This window comes from Entelurus aequoreus, linkage group LG20 (genome assembly GCF_033978785.1).
Source record: "Entelurus aequoreus isolate RoL-2023_Sb linkage group LG20, RoL_Eaeq_v1.1, whole genome shotgun sequence".
NCBI classification, from domain to species: domain Eukaryota; kingdom Metazoa; phylum Chordata; class Actinopteri; order Syngnathiformes; family Syngnathidae; genus Entelurus; species Entelurus aequoreus.
Window position 1 is genome coordinate 48,282,724 of NC_084750.1, and position 26,300 is coordinate 48,309,023.

Below are 26,300 nucleotides of genomic sequence, written 5' to 3' on the forward strand. Positions count from 1 at the left end.
ATAAGCCGGAGTTCTTTGAACACGGATTTCTTGTCGGGACATATGGTACAATACAATCGGCGAGATAGGCTGGAGCTAAACCGTGTAGTATTTTATACGTAAGTAGTAAAACCTTAAAGTCGCATCTTAAGTGCACAGGAAGCCAGTGCAGGTGAGCCAGTATAGGCGTAATATGATCAAACTTTCTTGTTTTTGTCAAAAGTCTTGCAGCCGCATTTTGTACCAACTCTAATCTTTTAATGCTAGACATAGGGAGACCCGAAAATAATACGTTACAGTAATCGAGACGAGACGTAACGAACGCATGAATAATCATCTCAGCGTCGCTTGTGGACAAGATGGAACGAATTTTAGCAATATTACGGAGATGAAAGAAGGCCGTTTTAGTAACACTCTTAATGTGTGACTCAAACGAGAGAGTTGTTTTAGTAACACTCTTAATGTGTGACTCAAACGAGAGAGTTGTTTTAGTAACACTCTTAATGTGTGACTCAAAGGAGAGAGTTGTTTTAGTAACACTCTTAATGTGTGACTCAAACGAGAGAGTTGTTTTAGTAACACTCTTAATGTGTGACTCAAAGGAGAGAGTTGTTTTAGTAACACTCTTAATGTGTGACTCAAACGAGAGAGTTGGGTGGAAGATAATACCCAGATTCTTTACCGAGTCTCCTTGTTTAATTGTTTGGTTGTCAAATGTTAAGGTGGTATTATTAAATAGATGTTGGTGTCTAGCAGGACCGATAATCAGCATTTCCGTTTTCTTAGCGTTGAGTTGCAAAAAGTTAGCGGACATCCATTGTTTAATTTCATTAAGACACGCCTCCAGCTGACTACAATCCGGCGTGTTGGTCAGCTTTAGGGGCATGTAGAGTTGAGTGTCATCAGCATAACAGTGAAAGCTAACACCGTACTTGCGTATGATGTCACCCAGCGGCAGCATGTAAATACTAAAGAGTGCAGGGCCAAGAACCGAACCCTGGGGAACTCCGCACGTTACCTTGACATAGTCCGAGGTCACATTGTTATGGGAGACGCACTGCATCCTGTCAGTAAGATAAGAGTTAAACCAAGACAAGGCTAAGTCTGACATACCAATACGTGTTTTGATACGCTCTAATAAAATATTATGATCGACGGTATCGAAAGCGGCGCTAAGATCAAGAAGCAGCAACATAGATGACGCATCAGAATCCATCGTTAGCAATAGATCATTAGTCATTTTTGCGAGGGCTGTCTCCGTAGAGTGATTTGCCCTGAAACCGGATTGAAAAGGTTCACAGAGATTGTTAGTCACTAAGTGTTCATTTAGCTGCTGTGCAACAGTTTTTTCGAGAATTTTGGAAATAAACGGTAGGTGGGAGACCGGTCGGTAGTTTACCATGAGGTCAGGATCGAGGTTAGGTCTTTTGAGCAGAGGATGAATAACCGCTTTTTTGAATGCTAGGGGAACAGTGCCGGAGGAAAGTGATAAGTTTATAATATTTAACACTGATGGACCTAAAAATACAAACAGTTCCTTGATAAGTTTCCCAGGAAGTGGGTCAAGTAAACATGTTGTTTGTTTTATCCCACTTACACGCTGTAATAATTCCTCTAATGTTATTTCATCAAAAATAGAGAGACTATTTTGGAGGGCAGTGTCCGTCGTATATACAGTCGTATTTGTGTTAATAGAACCCAGTTGTAGCTGGGATGCGTTGTCTTTAATCTCCTTTCTAATGACTTCAATTTTCTTATTAAAGAAATTCATAAAATCATCTGCCGAGTGGGTGGAGCTACTGGGAGGAGTCCCTTGTTGGGTTAGCGATGCTACTGTACTAAACAGAAATTTAGGATCGTTTTTGTTGAGGCGGATGAGATTTGAGTAGTATTTAGCTTTAGCTAAGGTAAGCATGTGTTTATAAGTTATTAAACTATCACTCCATGCTTGATGGAAAACCTCAAGTTTAGTCGCGCGCCATTTGCGTTCCAGTTTTCTACATGATAATTTATGAGCTCTAATTTCTTCTGTAAACCATGGGGTGCGCCTTTTAGGGGCCCTTTTTTGCTTTAGCGGTGCTATACTATCAATAATTTCGCGCAAGGCATCGTCAAAGTTGTTAGTGAGGTTATCAATAGAGCCGACATAATTTGGGAATGGTGCCATTACCGAAGGCAGTAGGTCAGCAAGAGTCATCGTTGTGGCAGCATTAATGTTGCGGCCGCTATAGCAGTTATTATTATTATTAGCTTGTTGACAATGAGTCAAAACTTCAAATTTTATAAGGTAATGATCGGACATTACTTTAGTATATGGAAGTATCATAACTTTGGAGGTGGTGACACCCCTGACAAGCACTAGATCTATTGTATTACCGTTGCAATGCGTGGGTTCATGTATTATTTGTGTAAGACCACAGCTATCAATTATGGTTTGGAGCGCCACGCAGTGAGGGTCCAATGGGGTATTCATATGGATATTAAAGTCCCCCATTATGATTATATTGTCGGCGTGCGTCACTAGATCAGCAACGAACTCTGAGAATTCACTGATAAAGTCCGAATAGGGCCCAGGGGGGCGGTAGATAACAGCCAGGTCGAGAGGTAGCGGTGTGACAAACCTCATAGTAAGCACCTCAAACGATTTATATTTATTATTTAGGTTAGGGGTAAGGTTGTAGGCTAGCATCCTAGCTAAAAAGTGGACATTTCTGCTTCTCCCGCTGTGAGTCAACCATGTACTTCCATAGCATGCATCCCTCAGTAGGACCTCCATCTTCACGTGTTGCCTTTAGCGGTGCTAAAGGCAACACGTGGCGGCCATCATTGTAAACAATAGGGAACATTGCGGAAATGTTCAACTGACTACGTCACGCTACTTCCGGTAGGGGCAAGGCTTTTTTTTGTCAGATACCAAAAGTTGCGATCTTTATCGTTGTTGTTCTCTACTAAATCCTTTCAGCAAAAATATGGCAATATCGCGAAATGATCAAGTATGACACATAGAATAGATCTGCTATCCCCATTTAAATAAAAAAATAATCATTTCAGTAGGCCTTTAAAGTGTCACCTTTTATTGTTAGTTTTGAAGGCCAAATACCTCCATATTGTACTTCACACCCTCATTATTAACCAGTAGAATTGTAGTTGTTTGCCTTTCTTCCTCTTCAAGATGTTATTGCTTGTATGCACTTTGTGTGTGCGCCTCGACCCTGTAGTCACTCAGATGAAAGAGCGGAACTGGTGCTTTTCAAAGGTGGTATCGTACCGATTTCAATTGATTGTAATGTATATAATGTAATGTATTGTGGCCAAACAGCTCCATTGTTGTTTCATGTGACATCACATGGACAAAGATAAGACCTTCTGGAGGAAAGTTCTGTGGTCAGATAAAATAAAACTTGAGCTGTTTGGCCACCATACCCAGCAATATGTTTGGAGGAGAAAAGGTGAGGCCTTTAATACCAGGAACACCATGCCTACCGTCAAGCATGGTGGTGGTAGTATTATGCTCTCTGCCTGTTTTGCTGCCAATGGAACTGCTGCTTTAAATGGGACAATGAAAAAGGAGGATTAGCTCCAAATTGTTCAGGACAAGCTAAAATCATCAGCCCGGAGGTTGGGTCTTGGGCACAGTTGGGTGTTCCAACTGTTTTGTATCAGAGAAGGGAAGGAGGCGACAACCAGGGCAGGACTGCGGTTTATTTGAAACCTTTGATGAATACGTGGCGTGTGTATGCTACTCAAAGTGAGTGAGCGTTGACTATGTGTAAAATTAATAATGTAAATGTTACCAAGGGTTGTTGTCTGTAAATGTTGGTTGTATCTTTCGTCGTTATCCAAGGGGAAAGGCGAAGAGGCAGTTCGTGGACAGGCAAGTGGTCGTGGGCAAGAGCAGGGCAGCGTGGTCTAGGTCCGAGCAGGGAGGTCGTGGATCGAGGAGGGCAGTTAGGAATCCGGATGGGTGTCGAGTGACAAGGCACGATCACGGAGGTCAGGAGAGTCACTGTGGAAATACAAAAGGGCATGAACCAGGGGGAAAACACGGAGAGAGAGCAAAACAAGGACGAGGAAATCACTGGGAAAGGAATGCCAGACGTGATGCTTACTGGAAGGTTAGCGACGTTCTGGCAAAGGTTCCTTGGGTCCGCTGGTCTTTATGCCGCTCCCCCTCGTCAAGTCCAGGTGCTCTGATGACTGATTGTTTGCAGGCTTGTTGCTGTGTGGGCGTGTTGTGCTCAGCGCGAGCAGAGGTGTGTCTGAGTGTGCTGCCAGCAGAGGGGTTAACAGAAGTGCCTGCAGCTCCAGCTGCAGAGGAAACGTGGGTTCGACTCCGCGTCATGACAGTACCCCCCCCCCCCCCCTTATGCGAGGCCTCCGACGAGCGCCGGGGAGCATCAGGATTGGCACAGTAGAAATCCTCTAGAAGTGAGGGATCGGCAAGGTAGGAGGCTGGCACCCAAGATCTGTCTTCAGGTCCATATCCCTCCCAGTCGACCAAATAAACGAGCCCCCTACCTTGTCGACGGACCCTGAGGATCTCCTTAACCGACCAAACCTGATCTCCATTGGGTAAGAACCTAGAGGGTGGGGGGGGGCAGGGACAGGAGGGGACAGAGCGCTCTCCGCTACCGGTTTAATCTGGGAAACATGGACCACTGGATGCCGCTTGACCGAGGGTGGGAGAGCCAATTTAACTGATACAGGATTTGTGATAGACATGATGGAGAACGAACCAACATAACGTGGAGCCAATTTCTTAGAAGGTACCTGGAGGCTGAGGTCCTTTGTGTGACGTCACGCTAGATGTCAAAGATGGCGGCGCTCCCGTAAGTTGCGACAACATTTAGTAAATATTATCAAATCCACTCTGTCAAAATATAAAGAAAATGCGTGGGAAGCATCGACGCAATTCTTTGTAATGCCTCCTCCAAAGAAGAGCGTACAGATGGAGAATGACATAGAGGAAATACGCAAGTCGCTAAACTTCATGTCAGGGGACCTGGCTAGCGTCTCCCAACAGCTAAGCAAGCTAACGGAGCTTGTAGATGAAGTGAGGAAACTCAAAGAAACAATCCGACAAAAAGACAAGACAATAACTGATCTTGAAAGGAGAGTTGAAAACTTGGAGCAGGACACGAGGATGGAAGATGTCATCATCACAGGACTAAACATCAGACCGCGCTCATATGCCCGAGCTGCTACGGCGGGCAGGAATGTTGGAGAGGACGCAGAGACAGAGGATCTGCAAACTCTGGAGGACCAAGTCTTGCACTTTTTGAAAGGAAAAGACATACACGTGGATGCAAACAATATCTCAGCGTGTCATACACTGCCACGCAGAGACAAAGCAAAGCCTGCAGTCCTTGTGCGCTTTGTAAACCGGAGACACAAAATGGAACTACTGAGACAAGGAAGAAAGTTGAAGGGATCAGCGGTGTATATCAATGAGCATCTGACCAAGAAAATATCGGATATAGCACGGGAAGCACGGATCCTGAGGAAAAAACAACAAAATTGGAGCCACATGGACAAGAAACTGCAAGGTTTTCATTCAGCTGAATGGATCTACGCCGGAAAAAGCAAAAGTGATACTGGTAAGAGAACTTGAAGACCTCGAACAGTTCAGATAATGTCGATTGTTCCATTTTTTGGACAGTCACAATTGCACTCTTGTCGAGCTCATTTTTTGATCGTTCCATTTTTGATGAGGACAGCTACAATGAGATTTTTGATGAGAACAGCTACAGTGAGATTTTTAATGAGCTTATTTTTGGAATGCTCAGACTATTTTTGTTGTTTTTTACTTTTTCTTACCTTGGATCATAAAGACATATACTCGACACCACATACAAACACTATCCTAATACCAAATACAAACTTGTTTTCTCTTGGACTGCTTTGGGACGCTCATAATAGAGTAAAAGTATGGTCAGTTGTGTGTGTTTGTGTGTGTGTTTGTGTGCGTGTGTGTGCATGTTTCTGTGCAAGTGTTTCAGTGGAGGTGGATACAAATGTGTTATCTGTACAAAGAAAAAGAAAAAACTAAAATATAATAGAGAGTGAATTAAAAAATATCTTTACCAATGTTGGTGATAAGGAATTAGAATGTAGAAATACTGATAATAATCATAGTAGTGAACTGTATAATAATTATAATCACATCCAACTAGACTTATATGATAATATCAATTACAACTGCAATACAAATGAGTTTGGCAGTGACATAGATCCTGATTGTAATCTTTACAATAATATTACCAGAAACTGTGAGTACTACACAGACGAACAATTTAAATGTGTGAATGTGGACAAATATTTTACTGTAATACATTTTAATAGCCGAAGCTTGTATACAAATTTAGACAATATTAGTGAATATCTGAGCCAGTTCAAAAAATGTAGTATTGTTGCAGTCTCAGAGACTTGGCTCAATGAGAACAAGTGTTGTGATATGAGATTGGATGGTTATGAATTATTTACCACAAACAGAGTTGGAAAAAGGGGAGGGGGAGTAGCACTTTTTGTAAATCAAGATTTAAAATGTTGGAAGATTGACAGCAAATCAACTGCTATAGCTGGAGTTCTTGAATATATAACTGTAGAAATTGAAGTAGAAAAATCCAAAAAAATAAATGTCAGTTGTGTTTACAGAACACCTGGATCATGTCTAGACACATTCAATGAAACATTGGATTGTTTGTTTAGTAAATCAAACAAGATCCATATTGTGTGCGGTGATTTTAATATTAATCTTCTGAACCCCATGGACAGTACCAAAACAACCGATTTTATAACAGGATTGTACAGCAATAATTTATTTTCCCTTATCATAAAACCAACCAGAATAACAGTAGACTTTGCCACACTGATAGATAACATTTTCACCAATCAACCGGGGAATCAAATAACAGCAGGACTACTACTCAATGACATAAGTGATCATCTACCTGTATTCAGCATTTTCCATAATTTCTTTGATGAGACAGGGGCCAAAAAAGCAGTTCAATATAGATTTGTTAGACACCAAACGCCAGAAACTATGGCAGCTTTTAAGTCTGAGTTATGTGCTCAAGACTGGGGGGAGGTTTATACCTCCACAGACCCGGATGAGGCATATGAAACCTTTCTCAACATTTTCATAAAACTGTACAATAAGCACTGTCCAATTAAAAAGCATGACATTAAGGACAGCACTGTTAAGGACAAACCATGGATCACAAAGGGACTATTGAAGTCCTGCAAAAATAAAAATTATCTTTATAGAAGATATTTAAAGTACAGAACAAAATAAACTGAACACAAATATAAAACGTACAAAAATAAGTTAACACAAATAATAAAGCACAGCAAAAGAACATATTACTGTAACCTATTAGAACAACATAAAAATAGCATCCAGGGTACGTGGAAAGTTTTAAATGGTATCATTAAAAAAACATGACAAATAAGGAACATCCAAGCTATTTCATAGACAATAATCAAACTATAAATGACCCTAAGGAAATAACGGATGCTTTTAACACCTTCTTTGTGAATGTTGGACCTAATTTAGCAAATGAAATTGTACAATCTGAAAACAGTGTCAAATTTAATGAACATACCATTCAAAGTAACTTAGAATCGTTTTTTATTTCCCCCGTTCATGAAAGTGAAATCACAGAAATTGTACATTCTCAGGAAAACAAGAAGTCAACAGACTGCTGTGACTTGGACTTTTCTCTGATCAAGGAAATTGTTGATTTTATAGCTGTTCCCTTCACTTATATATGTAATATTTCTTTTATAAAAGGTGTTTTCCCCAAAAAAATGAAAACGGCAAAAGTTATTCCCATCTACAAAAGTGGAGATAAGCATCAGTTCACCAACTATAGGCCTATTTCTTTACTCTCACAATTTTCAAAAGTCCTTGAAAAATTATTTGTGTCAAGATTAGACAGTTTTATTGATAAGCATCACTTGCTAAGTGAACACCAATACGGTTTTCCACCAAACAGGTCCTCTTCCATGGCAGTGATGGAACTAGTTGAGGAGGTAACCACTGCAATTGATAAGAGGGAGTTTGTTGTTGGCCTTTTTATTGACCTGAGCAAGGCCTTTGACACCATCCATCACACATTACTTTTAAACAAAATGCAGAGATATGGTTTTAGAGGTCTTGCTCATGATTGGTTGAAGGGTTATCTTGGTGGCAGAGAACAGTACGTGCATATGAATAATGTAGATTCAGATAACCAGATTATAACACATGGAGTAACACAGGGTTCTGTATTGGGACCAAAATTGTTTTTATTGTATATTAATGATATCTGCAAAATCTTTAAAAAACTCAACTGTATTCTCTTTGCTGACGATACAAGTCTGTACTGTTCTGGGCAAGACCTTGGCCAACTCTTAGGGACTGTAGAGAGTGAACTCCACATACTAAAGCAATGGTTTGATGCCAATAAACTGTCAATCAACCTAAATAAAACAAAATATATAATTTTTGGAAATAGGAAAAATAACATACGGTGTCATATAAGAATTGATGATATGGAGATAGAAAGGGTGTATTCAACAACATTTTTGGGAATCTATATAGATGATAAATTACATTGGAAACTGTACATAAATATACTTAAGACAAAGATGGCAAAAAATATTGCTATGTTACATAAAATCAAAAACTCTGTAAATCAAAAGGCTCTTAATATGTTATATAATTCTTTCGTACTCCCTTATCTTAATTATTGTGTTGAAATCTGGGGTAACAATTACAAAACAAACATCAACTCTATATTCTTACTTCAAAAGAAAGCGATTAGAATTGTAAATTATGCAGATTATCATGACCATACCAATGCTCTGTTTATTAAATTAAAAACATTAAAACTGCACGATCGTGTTGACCTCAACACTGCTATTGTGACGTACAAAGCTCATAACCACATGCTGCCTGGGTGTCTACAGGAGAGGTTCAAACCCAGAGAGAATCCCTATGACCTCACAGGTTCAGCTGTCTTCCAGAAAGCTAAGATAAGAACAAGCTTAAAAAGTAGATGTGTTTCTGTCAGAGGGGTTCAACTGTGGAACAGCTTGGATGATTCCTTAACATGTTCCAGTTCCATTCACACATTTAAAAAACACTTTAAGACCAATGTCTTGAAAAAATATATCACTCTTGAATCAACACAGTAGTTAATACTATGATCAATGTTAATTCAAATACTAAATGTGGGATATAAATAATAATGGAAGTGTAATTGTTTGTATATAGTATATAAATTGGTACAAAGGTTTAACAAGTGTACAAGGATATTTCACATGCCTTTACTGTGTATATAATTGAACTGTGTTTATGTTGTGTATAATGTGTATTTATAATATGTTGTACAAAGGAAATTTCATCATTTTCGGAAGTTCATTTTGTACAAAGGACACTTCATAATTTTCGGAAGTTCATCTTGTACTTTGACATTGTTTATAGGGTTAGGCGCAATAAGTGTTCAACTTCAGCCTAAACCCTTTCGGTCTGCAACATTTTCATTTTCAATCTATGAATGTACAACTGTTAGTTTATTTTGTTGACGATTGACCGAATAAATAATAATAAACTAATAAACTTAGTGAGAAGCATCACTTGTTGTCCTGGTTTATAGGACGGAGCTGGAATGCGATGACGGTTGGCGTTGCGACACATTTTCTCGGATGCTCTTTCCAAAGCTTCACGAGCGGCTCTCCACACCCTCTGACACCGTCTAATATGAGCTCTAGTAGACGGTATAGCGATCTCCAGTTCTTGTTGGGGAAACAAAGGGGGTTGATAACCTAATGAGCACTCAAATGGAGACATACCGGTAGCGGAGCTCTTCAAGGAGTTATAGGAAAACTCCACCCATGGCAGAAACTTGCTCCAGGATGTGGGTTGACGACTGGCGACACATCGGAGCATGGTCTCCAAGCTTTGATTCGCTCTCTCGGCCTGCCCGTTGCTTTGGGGATGATATCCCAATGTGAGGCTGACCGAGGCCCCGATTCCCTTGCAGAAAGCTCTCCATACTTGTGACGTAAACTGAGGGCCTCGTTCAGAAACGATATCCACCGGAATACCATGCTGCTTGACGACGTGAAGTGTGAGGAGGTCAGAAGTCTCTGAAGCAGTAGGTAACTTGCGCAGCGGAATGAAATGGGCTGCTTTGGAGAAACGATCAACAATTGTAAGGATAGTGGTGTTACCTCTGGAAGCTGGAAATCCTGTGACAAAATCCAGGGCGATGTGCGACCAAGGACGGGCAGGAATGGAGAGAGGGCGAAGAAGACCAGCAGGAGGCCTGTGTGACGTCTTACTGCGGGCACAAGTTGAACAAGCAGCGATAAACTCCCGAGTGTCCTTGGCCATGGATGGCCACCAAAAACGTCTTCGCAGCAGTGATAGGGTTCGTTGAAAGCCAGGATGGCATGAGAACAGGCTTGAGTGCCCATAATCCAGGAACCTGGGTCGTAGCTCCCGACGGACGAACAGTCTGTTGGGAGGTCCACCTCCCGGTCCTGGATTGGAATGCAGTGCAGACTTAACCAGGTCCTCCACTTTCCAAGTTACCATCCCTATGATGCAAGTGGGAGGTAGGATGGGTTCTGCCACTGCCGGACCGGTAGGTTCTTTCAGAAATAGCCGAGACAGTGCGTCAGCCTTAGTGTTCTTGGACCCAGGTCTGAAAGAAAGCACATAATTGAAGCGAGAGAAAAATTGCTGCCACCTTGCCTGGCGATTGTTGATCCTCTTGGCAGCTCGGATGTGTAGGAGGTTGCTGTGGTCGGTAAGGATCTGAAACTGGTGTCTAGCTCCTTCCAACCAGTGTCTCCATTCCACCAGGGCCTCATGGACCGCCAGTAATTCTCTATTCCCAGCATCATAATTCTGTTCGGCCGTGGTCAGGCGCCTGGAGAAAAAAGCAACAGGGTGAACCAAATTGTCATTCTTTGACCGTTGAGAGAGAATAGCCCCAATCCCCGAGTCTGAGGCGTCAACCTCCACCAAAAAAGCAGTATCTAAGTCGGGATGGACTAGAATGGGGGCAGAAACAAAACGCTCCTTTAACTCCTCGAAGGCCTTCCTTGCCAAAAGAGTCCACACAAAAGGAACGTATAGGCGACTAGACGGCAAAGTAGCGTTAGGGAGTAACTCGATTGCACAATCATAAGGTCTATGAGGGGGTAGTCCCAGGGCACGTACCTTGCTGAAGACCTCGGCTAAGTCATGGTAGCAAGCTGGAACCAGAGATAGATCTACCTGGGGAGTCGTGGTAGTGGAATGGTAGACCGGATGAGATGCTGATCCAAGACAGTTGGCCATGCAGGGTGTGCTCCATGCCAGAATTCTGCCGGAAGACCAAGAGATATGAGGGTTGTGGTGACGAAGCCAAGATCTTCCAAGTACCAGCGGGGCTACCGGAGCTTCCAGCACCCATAAACTAATGGTCTCTCTGTGATTTCCAGAAATGGTCATGGAAAGGGGCTCAGTGCAGTAATTGATGGGGCCCAATGGCCGTCCATCCAGGGCCTGTGCTGGCAGCGTCTTGTCCAGGGAGATCAGGGGAATGCCCATCTGCCGGGCGAACTTGTAGTCCAAATGACTTTTATCAGCTCCAGAGTCCACAAATGCCTGTACTTGAATGCTCCTCTGATCCCAGGCCAGAATAGCGGGTAGCAGTATGTCGGGGTTTTCCTCATTACGGGGAAATAAAGTGTGGCTCACCAGGACTGCCATTGAGGTAGTTCTCTGGTTTCGTTCTGCTGCTCGCTCACAAAGTCTTAGGTCAAATTGGAGGGCTAGTTCGATGAGGTCCTTGCAGGAAGTAGGTCTGTCTCTCAGTAGACCGTCCTTAATCTCTTCAGAGAGGCCGCGGCGGAATGCGCTTTGGAGCGCCCGGTCCCCCCAACCGCTGTCCGCCGCCAGGGTCCGGAATTCCAGGGTATAGGCTGCCACGGAACGTGAACCCTGCGAAATGGAGTGTAGACGTCCAGCCGCGTCCCCCCCATCCTTGGGGTGATCAAAGACAGCCCAAAATTCTGCACGGAACGCAGAATAGTCGGCGTTGAGCCCAATGGTCCTGTCGACTGCAGCAGTAGCCCACTTGAGAGCCGGGCCGGAGAGTAAGGAGAAAATAAATGCAATCTTGGCGCCGTCTGAGGAATAACGGGAGGGCTGGTGCCGAAAAATGAGGTCAAATTGTACCAAAGACCCTCTACAAAGATCAAAGTCCCCTTCAAAGGGTTTAGGGCTGGCAATCCTGGGCTCTCGTTCCAAAATGCTGTATTCGGGTCCAGGAACTGGAGAAAAACGTGGAGGTACCACCGGTCCAGAACTGGCCCCGGGGAACATGTTGTCCAGCTTGGAATAAAGTCTGGTAAAAGCTCTCTCAAGATGATCCTCAAGGGCAGTAAACCGAACCTGGTGTTTGCTAACGACGGAGCTAAGGATAGCTAGGTCGGAAGATATGGCTATCTGGGCCTGGGGCTTGCTACTGTCGCCTGGTTCCGACATGTTGGCCAGAACGTACTGTTGTGTATCAGAGAAGGGAAGGAGGCGACAACCAGGGCAGGACTGTGGTTTACAAGGTTTATTTGAAACCTTTGATGAATACGTGGCGTGTGTATGCTACTCAAAGTGAGTGAGTGTTGACTATGTGTAAAATTAATAATGTAAATGTTACCAAGGGTTGTTGTCTGTAAATGTTGGTTGTATCTTTCGTCGTTATCCAAGGGGAAAGGCGAAGAGGCAGTTCGTGGACAGGCAAGTGGTCGTGGGCAAGAGCAGGGCAGAGTGGTCTAGGTCCGAGCAGGGAGGTCGTGGATCGAGGAGGGCAGTTAGGAATCCGGATGGGTGTCGAGTGACAAGGCACGATCACGGAGGTCAGGAGAGTCACTGTGGAAATACAAAAGGGCATGAACCAGGGGGAAAACACGGAGAGAGAGCAAAACAAGGACGAGGAAATCACTGGGAAAGGAATGCCAGACGTGAGGCTTACTGGAAGGTTAGCGACGTTCTGGCAAAGGTTCCTTGGGTCCGCTGGTCTTTATGCCGCTCCCCCTCGTCAAGTCCAGGTGCTCTGATGACTGATTTTTTGCAGGCTTGTTGCTGTGTGGGCGTGTTGTGCTCAGTGCGAGCAAAGGTGTGTCTGAGTGTGCTGCCAGCAGAGGGGTTAACAGAAGTGCCTGCAGCTCCAGCTGCAGAGGAAACGTGGGTTTGACTCCGTGTCATGACACCAACAGGATCATTTGCTCACATTTTCAGTAGAGCCATAATAAATTCATAAAAGAAGCAAACTTCATGAATGTTTTTAGTGAGCAACAAGTATGTGCTCCAATCACTACATCACAAAAAAATAAGAGCTGTAGAAATGATTGGAAACTCAAGACAGCCAGACATGATGTTCTTTACAAGTGTATATATGTATATATGTCCATCCATCCATTTCTACAGCTTATCCCTTTCGGAGTGGCGGGGGGTGCTGGAGCCTATCTCAGCTACAATCAGGTGGAAGGCGGGGTATGTGTCTATATATATATATATATATATACTGTATATTTATGTATATATGTTATATGTGTGTATATATATATATATATATATATATATATATATATATATATATATATATATATATATATATATATATACACATACATATAACATATACATAAATATACAGTATATATATATACACACATATAACATATATACATAAATATACAGTATATATATATATATATACATATATATATATATATATATATATATATATATATATATATATATATATATATATATATATATATATATATATATATATAGCAAATGAAGATGCAGGATTTGAAATAAACTTTAACTTTCTAACAACATCAGCACATATAACATGTGTAACATCATTGTTGTGTGTGTAACACAATCTTGTTAATATGATTCTAACATTTATAGATGAGACACTTCAGATTAGTGCTTTTATTTCAGTCAAGTACATGAGTTAATATACACATTTGTGTACTTTAAAATGAACAGAACAGTTGGACTGAAAAGGTGACAATAAACAGTAAATAAAATGTGTTACAGTAGGCCTTTTATGTGTAGATATTCATAATTCACTTTAATACTTAATCATAATAGTGTTTTGCATATGTTTTTCGAAAAAATGATGTGTTACATATTTTATTTTGTAATTGTAGATGATTCCATAGATGAACTCCTTTATATGATATACATATTTGTTTTACATGTGTTCATACCTTTGCTTTTGAGTACACATAAATCCCTCTTAGTTCATATTTACTGGTTCACATCTGAAACATCTTCTGGACCACTTCTGGAAGCATATTATTATTTACTTTATACATCATTTGAGCAGTTGTCTTTTATACAATTTTAAAATGTGTGACTTTATGAATCATTAGTTGGGTCTCTATAATCCATTCTATTAATTGTCTTTATTACTCTCTTGTGTAATATTAATATTGTTGTGTGATTGTTTTATATGTATGTCCCCAGACCTTTATGCAATAAACAATGTATGCTTCAACTAAAGTTGGGTACAATAATGTAGTTACTATTTGTGGGTATGTATTTTATTCTATTTATTATCGCAGTCAATTTGTTAAATGTTTTCTTTATATGACTTCCATGTAGTTTCCAGCTTACTAGACTAAGTCAGCCTGGAGGATGTGTGTAATGTTGAGATGTGTTGGAGATGACTTGGTTTGTTTGGATGTTGTCAACCTGTCAATTGTTCTATTTAAACATGTTGTCAGATCTCGTGAGAGATACAAGCAACCAGCTCTATTACTTCTTCTTACTGGCAGTTTGCAGCCATGACTTGAAAGGTTCATACTGCCATCAACTGGACTGTAGAATGTAGTGTGGGCCATAGGACAGAAGGAGGAAATCCCATTAAAGGCCTACTGAAATGAATTTTTTTTATTTAAACGGGGATAGCAGATCTATTCTATGTGTCATACTTGATCATTTCGCGATATTGCCATATTTTTGCTGAAAGGATTTAGTATAGAACAACGACGATAAAGATCGCAACTTTTGGTATCTGATAAAAAAAGGCTTGCCCCTACCGGAAGTAGCGTGACGTAGTCAATTGAACATATACGCAAAGTTCCCTATTGTTTACAATGATGGCCGCATGAAGTGAGAGAGATTCGGACCGAGAAAGCGACAATTTCCCCATTAATTTGAGCGAGGATGAAAGATTTGTGGATGAGTAAAGTGCAAGTGAAGGACTAGTGGGGAGTTGAAGCTATTCAGATAGGGAAGATGCTGTGAGAGCCGGGGGTGACCTGATATTCAGCTGGGAATATGTTATGCTAGCTCCTAGCTCCTCTGCTAGCTCCTAGCTCCCTAGAACACGCCAATACAATTCAAACACCTGATCAACACACACAATCACTCAGCCCAAAAGACAGTTCACCTAACCCAATGTTCATAAAGCTTATATAGTTTTAAAAAGTTACGTACGTGACGCGCACATACGGTCAAGCTGTCAAATGTTTAGCAGCCAAGGCTGCATACTCACGGTACCTGGTATTCAGCTGGGAATGACTAAAACAGTAAATAAACACAAGACATATATATACTCTATTAGCCACAACACAACCAGGCTTATATGTAATATGACACAAATTAATCCTGCATAAAAACACCTACGTCTTTGTTATGCTAACTCCTAGCTCCTATACTAGCTCCTAGCTCCATAGAACACGCCAATACAATTCAAACACCTGATCAACACACACAATCACTCAGCCCAAAAGACCGTTCACCTAACCCAAGGTTCATAAAGCTTATATATTTTAAAAAAGTTACGTACATACGCAAAAAAAAAGTTGTGCACATACGGTCAAGCGATCAAATGTTTAGAAGCCAAAGCTGCATACTCACGGTAGCACGTCTGCGTCTTTGTCATCCAAATCAAAGTAATCCTGGTAAGAGTCTGTCTTGTCCCAGTTCTCTACAGGCGTCTGTGTATCGAAGTCAAAAGTCCTCCTGGTTAGAGTCTCTGTTTTCCGAGTTCTTCCATCTTGACTGCATCTTTCGGGAATGTAAACAAAGACGCGCCAGCTGTGTACTGTTGTTGCTGACTTCTTTCGAAAAATACGTCCGTTTCGCACCGACAACTTTCTTCTTTGCTTGCTCAGCTTCTTTCTCCATAATGCAATGAACATAATTGCAACAGATTCACGAACACAGATTCCAGAATACTGTGGAATTATGAAATGAAAACAGAGCTTTTTCGTATTGGCTTCAATGTGGAAGGCATACCCGTGTTCCCCGGGCTACGTCACGCGCATATGTCATCCTCAGAGGCGTTTCGAACCGGAAGTTTAGCGGCAAATTTAAAATGTCACTTTATAAGTTAACCCGGCCGTATTGGCATGTGTTATAATGTTAAGATTTCATCATTGATATATAAACTATCAGACTGCGTGGTCGGTAGTAGTGGCTTTCAGTAGGCCTTTAAGAACCTGTGGAGGGCAGCAATACACCTAAGATGTTCTACTAGTCTGCTGGAAATAGAAAGAAGAAGAAGAAGGAGGGAAAAGCAAGATAGCGTTTGGGGGAGAAAGTCTTAACGTGGACATTATAGTTCTATATTTTTAATCAGTGCATACATGTGCACATATATGTGGTTTTATATAGGCTACCTTTTATTTTGTTTCCCGAGTATCCTGGTTCCTTAATTTTTGTAAGTACAAATAATCTTCAATCGCGCTGCTGGATCCGTTTGAATTAGTGGATGGATTCACCCATTCACACACACATCCACACACTGATGGCGGGAGCTGCCATGCAAGGCACTAACCACCACTCATCAGGAGCAAGGGTGAAGTGTCTTGCCCAAGGACACAACGGACGTGACGAGGTTGGTAGAAGGTGGGGATCGAACCAGGAAGCCTCAGGTTGCTGGCACGGCCACTCTCCCAACCGCGCCAATCCCTTTCAGTCTTTTATGCAACTGACTCTGACTTTGTCTTACCTCTCTATTTTTGGAGGTAAAACTCTGGAGCTTTTGAAGTGGTCTTGTCATGGTTGTCCGGACAGAAGGGCGACACGGCAGTGCGGCTGGATCAAAAGACACGTCGGAGACGCTTTACTGAAGCAAAAGTTGCTTTATTACCAGCGAGCGTCATTTACACAGGACTGCAGTTCCTGGGAGGAGGTCAGGTCAAATATGGAGGATTCCTCTCCCGGAGAAGCCAAACCATCCTTTTATATATTCCTTCTTTCACTGTCTGGGTGTGCTAAACAGCACCACCTGACCACGAAAGGAGATGTTGGTGTGTAAGTGTCTGGAAAACAACTGCTTTTGAGGTTGGCGTTTGAGCTAGACAGGTAGTCTCCTTTCAAGGATATGGTTGTCACTTTTGCATTCCCAAGTCCCAATTAGGGCCTCTTTTCCTACGAGAAGTGATCCAATTCACCTGCCAATATCAAACTAAGGGGCCTTATCTTCTCATGTGCTCAAACTGAAATACCACTGTTTACTCAAACCTGATGCTTTGCTTTCTCCCACATCAATATGAACATTCACCAAGTGTACAACATGATATGACTTCATTAATACACTTCATTTTACATACTCAGGAGTTTGCACTTCTCTGGAATATTCCCCCAGTGACTGTGTGACTTTTGTGTAAACATGTTGATACACATTGTTACAAACTGAGAGGAACATCAACCTCTCATAAATATTGTGTGTCTGAAACTGTCTTGGCATCTTGTCCAAGGTGTACGACACCTTCCGTCCGAATGCAGCTGAGATAGGCTCCAGCACCCCCCGCGACCCCAAAAGGGACAAGCGGTAGGAAATGGATGGATGGATGGATGGATGTATGGCTAATCAAAGAAAAAAAAAGAAAAAAATACAAAAGAAAAAAAGAAAAATAACATTAAAAAAAAAATAAATAAATAAAAAAAAAAAAATAAAAAAAAAAATATATATATATATATATATATATAATGCTAAAGGAAATTTAAAAATAACAAGAAAACCTCCCACATTCTAAAATACATTATAAACACGATTAGCATCAAAGGCAAAAAAATATCATGAGTGTAATATTTATTTTGTTTCTTTTTTTTCTTTCCTTATGCTACTGTTGTTTCAATACATTGTTAAATATTTGAATGTTTTTACGAAAATAAGTGGACAAGTTTACTTTTATTTTCAGAATAAGTAAATAGTATATAATAAAATAGATTTACCGGGGGGTGGGAGCTGGTTGTACTTATTTCTCTCGCGAGATCTGGGAAAGAGCTGGTTACTTGTTTCTCTCGCGAGATCTGACAAGCCTGCGCGCGAAGCAAACACGGCGAGGATAAAGCAAGATGGCGTCTGACGGTGAAGACGTTATTGCAGTGTTCTTAATCTGTGCGTCCATGTACACATATATGTCCTTTATTACACTCTATTCATTAATAACTGTTTGTATATTAGTCTGAGCGCACTTTGATGCTAGCTTAGCTTGCTAGTTAGCTTAGCTTGTTAGCTGCTAACAAAGAAGTGATGAAAACACATCGCTAAGCAGAGATCAAGTGTGAGTGTAAAGTGTTGTGATTGTGTGAAAATGTGCGAAAGAACCATAGCAGAGTACGAGGAGGAACTTTGTCCAACAAAAGAGGAGAAGGAGCGACAACATCAAGTTGTGTTACACACAACAGGTTTGTTTACTTCTTACTCTCACATCTTTACTAACTTTATATTTATTATTAACACTATTCTCCAATAGATTGTCTATAGGAAGATTAATTGTTGATTGTTCTATGTTGTTCATAAAAACCAGACAATATTTATGAGAGGTTGATGTTCCTCTCAGTTTGTAACAATGTGTATCAACATGTTTACACAAAACTCACACAGTCACCGGGGGAATATTCCAGAGAGCAGGTTAAGTGCAAACTCCTGAGTATGTAAAGTTCGAGAGTTTGACCTCCACAAATAAGAGAGGTAAGACAAAGTCAGAGTCAGTTACCATGGTTACTGACGCTGTAAACCTAGCCTGCTAGCTGGCAGGTTTGACAAGTTATTTATGTGTGTAAAAGCTATACTGACCTGTTATTTCCTTCATATTGGTGCAGCCATTAACCTACTACAACACCTACTACATCCACCTACTCAGTGGCCTAGTGGTCGTTAGAGTGTCCGCCCTGAGATGGGTAGGTTGTGAGTTCAAACACCGACTGAGTCACACCAAAGACTATAAAATGGGACCCATTACTTCCCTACTTGGCACTCAGCATCAAAGGTTGGAATTGGGGGTTAAATCACCATAGAAAATATTCCCAGGCGCGGCCACCGCTGCTGCTCACTGCTCCCCTCACCTCCCAGGGGGTGATCAAGAGTGATGGGTCAAATGCAGAGAATAATCTGGCCACACGTAGTGTGTGTGTGACAATCATTGGTACTTTAACTTTTTAATGTGGCAGTGATTGTGTAAAAAACAAAGCCTGATCTAAAGATGACATCTTGATCTCATACCATCTCAAACCAATTGGTCATTCATTATGAAGTGAAATGTCTTAAAGTCGCTTAAATTCATCTTCAACCAAGCAACACTATGTTTTATCCAGTTACTCGATTAATCGAAAACATTTCCAGTAGAACACTTCATTGATAAAATGTTCAATAGCCACAGCCCTATATTTCATGTACGATTTAATATTTAGCATGTAGGAGTTAAAATGTGTTTTGTTTGTGTCCTGTAGACATCCATCAGCTGATTGGACACCAAGAAGAATGTCTCCCTCATCTGCAGGGGGACAGTTTCACTTTAGAGGATCCACAGCCCTCACATTTTAAAGGGGACGAGGAGGATCCACACATGAAAGAGGAAGAGGAGGGAGAGTGTGTTGTAGGGCAGGAGGAGGATGATGTCAGCAAGTTTCCACTGACTGTTGTCTCTGTGAAGACTGAAGAGCATGAAGACAAAGCACGTGAGTCCTCACAGCTTCATCACAGTCCAAGTAAGCACAACATCCACATATCATCTAATACAATGTTTGTGACACATGTTCATCCGGGGGCCACATTTATGACTAAAGATGGAGATATACTTGCTTTTTAACACCACCATTTAAAAATGAATGCTCATCAATCATCAACAATGTAATTGCTGGGGTGTAACCATGTGACCTAGAGGCCGTCCTCCTTACCTCACGTGGTCAAATGAAGGCAAACATTCAATATGGCTACTGTTTATTTACCTTTAGCAGCACATATGTCAGCATATTTCAAAGGTTTAGTGGTGAAGATTAGGGATGTATACCAAGTACCATTTTTTTAGTACTGGTTCCTAATTATGTCGTCCATGAGGACCGTGAAGATTCTGGACTAACGACACAACTATTTGTATTTTTAATTCCAGCTGACTGACGTAACTATGACACGTTGTCACATTGAGTTCAGCTGCCGCTGCTACACATTAACATCAGCTTTGAATAATGACAAATAAGGAAGCAACAACACACAAAAGATTGATGTGTGTGTTATTGACAAGAAGATGACATAACTGCATTTCACCTTGCACTGCACACATAGTTGACTTCTTTAAGACTTCAAATAAACAGCTGTTTTTTTTTCTTTTTTCTTTATTTAACCAGGTAAAAATCCCATTGAGATCAAAGATCTCTTTTCCAAGGGAGACCTGGCCAAGAGGGCAGCAGCAAAGTTACATTAAAAACAGTAAACAACACATAAAACATGACATGTACAACATTAAAACTTGCTGACATAACACATGTGCATACAGACAAGGTAAACAGTAAACAACACATAAAACATCAAATGTACAACATTAAAACTTGCTGACATAACACATGTGCATACAGACAAGGTAAACAGTAAACAACACATAAAACATGACATGTACAACAATAAAACTTGCTGACATAACACATGTGCATACAGACAAGGTAGACTGCAATCCTTTCACAGAAGCTTTAAACTCATTCAATGTAACAAGGGTTTGAAGTTGAATATCGGATTGTAGGTTATTCCAAGCCTTCGCTGCTGAAAACCTAAATGCTTTCTTGCCCAGTTCAGTTCTTACTTTGGGGACGACAAATTGCAGAACATTCATTGAAAGAAGATTGTGACTTCCTTGTTTCTTTGTTAAAATACAAGACAGATAAGATAGGGTGATACCCAGAATGGTTTTGTAGATGAACACATACCAATGATTGAGGCGTCGAGCACATAAAGATGTCCAGTTAACCATTGAGTATAACACACAATGGTGAGTAAGTTAACCATTGAGTACAACACACAATGGTGAGTAAGTTAACCATTGAGTATAACACAATGGTGAGTAAGTTAACCATTGAGTATAACACTATGGTGAGTAAGTTAACCATTGAGTATAACACACAATGGTGAGTAAGTTAACCATTGAGTATAACACACAATGGTGAGTAAGTTAACCATTGTGTATAACACACAATGGTGAGTAAGTTAACCATTGAGTATAACACACAATTGTGAGTAAGTTAACCATTGAGTATAACACACAATGGTGAGTAAGTTAACCATTGAGTATAACACACAATGGTGAATAAGTTAACCATTGAGTGTAATACACAATGGTGAGTAAGTTAACCATTGAGTATAACACACAATGGTGAGTAAGTTAACCATTGAGTATAACACACAATTGTGAGTAAGTTAACCATTGAGTATAACACACAATGGTGAGTAAGTTAACCATTGAGTATAACACACAATGGTGAGTAAGTTAACCATTGAGTATAACACACAATGGTGAGTAAGTTAGCCATTGAGTTAGGGATGATGTTTGATAAGAAATTATCGAGTTCGAGTCTATTATCGAATCCTCTTATCGAACCGATTCCTTATCGATTCTCTTATGGAGTCCAGATAGGTTGTTGTATATGGAAAAAAACACACAATATTTGGTTCAACAAAAGCTCACTTTTATTATATAAGAAAACAATTTAATCTAATAAATAAATAAATATTGACTGTTACCCACCTAAAAAAATAAAATAAAATAAATAAATATTGACTGTTGTTACCCAATGTATATTAAGTGGGATTTTTCAGAAAAACAAATATATACAGTAACACAAAAACAAGCTGTCTCTGTGATCACTATTGGTGTATAAATAATAATATAGTGTTAAATAAAATCAGTCCCTTGTGCACAAAACTGAAAATAATACAGCTCTCCAAAAGTGCAATTCTGCTGCTATTTGACATAACTGTTTGTTATGATGCTTTGACATTTTTGCACTTTATTTCTTTATTGAAAGACAATTCTATGAAGAGAAAAGTTGTTTGCAAATGTGGTTACAATGCTAAAAAATGAAATGTTAAAGCTAAAAAAAGAAATACACTTTATTGAGTTAACATTCTTTATAGGGGGAAAGATGTTATGAGTTGCTAGGGAATATAACAACTACACTACCCAGCATGCAACGGGAGTGACGAGCATGCGCGGTAGCCCCGAAAAGTGTTGTTGCATGTCGTCACCCTGTTAGGTTATGAGCACGCTGTGAAAGTAAACGTCAAGAACTCAGCCAACACGCCTCGTCTGCATTATTTATAATTAGACAGACAACACAAATACAGTGTGATTTTGTTTTGTTTACAAGGAAAGAAAAACAAAAGTTAAAAAAGGGAGAGGTCATATATATGTATGTGCTGCGGTTGCTTTAAGAACGTTGGAACAGCTGCCATAAAGGAGGTGCGTTGCTAGCCTGGTTGCTATGTTTCCGGTTGGTCATAAAAGTGTTCGCCATGTGTTTGTACCCTGCTAAAATCTCTCAGTAAAGTTATTCATTGGATTATACCTTTTGTTTTGAACTTTATTACACCTTGGAGCGCTTTTTCCCGTCCATTTTGTTCCTGCTTTCGCTATCTGCGCCTAATGACTGAGCTACGTGACGTCATTTCTTGTGATGTCACACGGAGCATTTCTGGTCGGGACGGGATTCGTTCCGAGGGATTCGAGTAAAGAACCAACTCTTTTTCTTTACTATAGTGGTCTCGATAACGTGTACCAGTTCTCAAAAAGGGATTAGAGTCCGAGGACTCGGTTCTTTTCTTATCGAACAACCGGGAAAACCGGTTTCGAGTATCATCCCTACATTGAGTATAACACACAATGGTGAGCAAGTTAACCATTGAGTATAACACACAATGGTGAGTAAGTTAACCATTGAGTATAACACACAATGGTGAGTAAGTTAACCATTGAGTATAACACACAATGGTGAGTAAGTTGGTGATGAATCTCAGTGCACCGTGGTACACACTATCCAGCTTGTGGAGACAACCAGCAGTAGCATTCATGTACAACACATCTCCATAGTCAATAACAGGTAAAAAGGTTGTTTCCACCAATTTCTGTTTCACAGTAAAAGAAAAGCAAGACTTGTTTCTATAATAAAATCCCAGTAAAAGTTTCAGTTTTTTTTTACAACGTACTGAATGTGCTCCTTAAAACTCAAGTGGTCATCAATTAAAAATCCTAAATATTTAAAAGCAGATACTAACACAATTTGTTGCCCATTTCTTGTTCAAATGTTGTCACACAGTGCTGATCTTACAGTTTTTGATGTGGTAAAGAACACACACTTTGTTTTCTCTGCATTTAAAAGCAGTTGAAGATAGCAAAGTTGTTCTTGTACTCTGTCAAATGCATGTTGTAGATATTTAAAGGCCTCAGCAGGAGTGGGTGCTGTGCAGTATATGACAGTATCATCAGCGTAGGAATGGAAAGTTGAGTTCGGAATATTATGTCCAAGATTATTAATAATTAATTAATAATGGGCCCAACACAGAACCTTGAGGGACACCCTTTTCCACTTGTAGTATGTCCGAAAAGGAACCTTCTATCTGAACAGCCTGAGTTCTACTTGTGAGGTCATTTGCAAACCATCCAACTGCTTGCTGAGAAAAAGCAATAGCTGAAAGACGTTTGATTAAAATGACATGATCAACAGTATCAAATGCCTTTGAAAAGTCAATAAAGAGGGACAGACAGCACTGCTTCTTGTCAAGAGCTTCAGTTACATCATTTATAAACTTCATGGCAGCAGTAACAGTACTGTGATTTTTGCCAAAACCTGACTGAAATGGTGACAGAATAAAGTTGGTGTCCAAAAAGTATTTTATCTGTTCACTGATAAGGGATTCAAGCACTTTTGCCAGAACAGAGAGTTTAGCAGTGACGTGCAGTCAGGGGAGGCAGGTGAGGAGGGGCCTCACCTGCCATCATGGAAAGAAAAAAAATTTAAAAAGAAAAAAAAATAATTAAATTGTTATATGTATCCAGTGATTATACTATAAAGTTATTTTCCATTTAACTTCACCAGTTTTAGATTATTTTTATTCAAAATCGCTGAATTTTCACATTTGCTGTTCAAATACTGAGAAGAGACTTGCTGTGATCAGCAGCCAGTTGAGGCACGTCACTGCGTTGAGCCTCACCGTGGATTGCGCAATGACCGGCTAACTGCTGGCCTGCTGTGCAGTGAGATCGTATTGCTGTATGAATTATATTGTACATTTCCATAGTTTAGTTAGCTGAGGTATATAATGTACAGTGTATTTTGTCAACAACTGTATGTGTGTAACGTATTTCTTGCGCTGAGCAATCATAAAATGGCTGCGAAGACACACTGGCTGAGGCTCGCAGTAATCCCGCCTCCTGGTGGATAATGCACCCCCGCCGTAGAATGCACCCCCTGACGGGAGTGTTATATCAACTAAAGCCCACACTTAAACTTTCCACGTGCAAGATTGAATCTATTTAAAAAAGTTATTTAATAAGAAGCCAAAAAGTGCAAAAACAATAATGTTTGTGTTGGAGGAGTTGTGAATGATTGCTGGGCCACAACATTAGGTACACCTGCAGACTGCAGCACAGATTTCATATTTCAGTCATTCACAACTCCTCCAACACGGACATTATTGTTATAAACATTATAATTGTATGTAAAAAAACAACATTATGATTTGTACATTTTCAGAATGTGTTTGTTCTATTTTTAAACAAAGAAAACAATCCGCAGTTGTCTTTATTTTTAAGTTATCTTGCCGTGATTTTACCAGTCCGGCCAACTTGGAGTACATCTTCCTCCATGTGGCCCCCTCATCTAAAATGAGTTTAAACACCCCTAGCCTAGATCTTCCTGAAAAAAGCAGATACGAGACAAAAATCTAATTATGAAACGGAATAGATCCCTAAAGATTTGTTGAGTAATATCAGGGATTATCTGTTGGTGACGTTCCCAGACATGTGGAACTATCTTGAGTTCCAGACATCATTCTACACCACAACTTATGGTTAAGTTTGGAGATAAAGTTTAGGTGTCATAGACCGTATACAGAATAAAATATTTACAAACTTTATATCAGTGAGTGTAAAGTTAAGAATGCCTCAATCAATGCTGCTTTGTTTTGCTACACATTTTTAACACAACACACGAAAAAACACAAATAATGTCATTGTGTTAACAGTGTCAGTCCAAAACTATTTGTATTCTCTCTTTATCTTATTTACTTATTTACCCAACAGACGTCCAGCAGCCCCTTCACATTAAAGAGGAAGAGGAGGATCCACAGCCCAACCACATTAAAAATGAAGAGGAGGATCCACAGCCCACCCACATTAAAGAGGAAGAGGATGATCCACAGCCCACCAACATTAAAGAGGAAGACGAGGATCCACAGCCCACCCACATTAAAGAGGAGGAGGAGGATCCACAGCCCCCCCACATGAAAGAGGAGGGAGAGTGTCCTGTAGGGCAGGAGGAGGATGATGTCAGCAAGTTTCCACTGACTGTTGTCTCTGTGAAGACTGAAGAGCATGAAGACAAAGCACCTGAGTCCTCACAGCTTCATCACAGTCCAAGTAAGCACATACCATTTTATTCTCAGGGCATTCAATCCATCACAACTGGACTGTTCACTTTGTCTTAGAAGACTCATCCAAGTAGGCTTCATCACTTCATGCTCATACACTTCAAGTCTTAAATCTAATCATTGCAATTTAGAGGGGAACTGCACTTTTTGGGGGAATTTTTCTATCGTTCACAATCATTATAAAAGACATGAGGGTGAATATATTTTAAAAAAAAATCACATTCTAGCTAGGGTTGGGCAATATGACCTTGTATTAATATGTGGATATGTTTAGTCCATGTCACGATACACCATATATATGTGGATATGTTTAGTCCATGTCACGATACACCATATATATGTGGATATGTTTAGTCCATGTCACGATACACCATATATACTGTATGTGGATAT

At 40.4% G+C, this 26,300-nt stretch overlaps 2 protein-coding genes across 6 annotated transcripts in view; one reads left to right on the plus strand and one right to left on the minus strand.

Moving 5' to 3' along the window:
- The window catches only part of LOC133636327 (zinc finger protein 37-like), a 497,781-nt gene that overhangs the window by 436,351 nt on the left and 35,130 nt on the right, over positions 1 to 26,300 (plus strand). For both annotated transcript variants that reach the window (XM_062030237.1, XM_062030238.1), the window contains 2 exons: positions 19,727 to 19,984; positions 25,561 to 25,896. In XM_062030237.1, the coding sequence (XP_061886221.1) occupies positions 19,727 to 19,984; positions 25,561 to 25,896 (594 nt within the window). The remainder of the gene's footprint in view (positions 1 to 19,726; positions 19,985 to 25,560; positions 25,897 to 26,300) is intronic.
- Positions 1 to 26,300, minus strand: part of LOC133636328 (gastrula zinc finger protein XlCGF57.1-like) — a 346,899-nt gene that overhangs the window by 220,056 nt on the left and 100,543 nt on the right. The gene's annotated exons all lie outside the window — the stretch shown is intronic.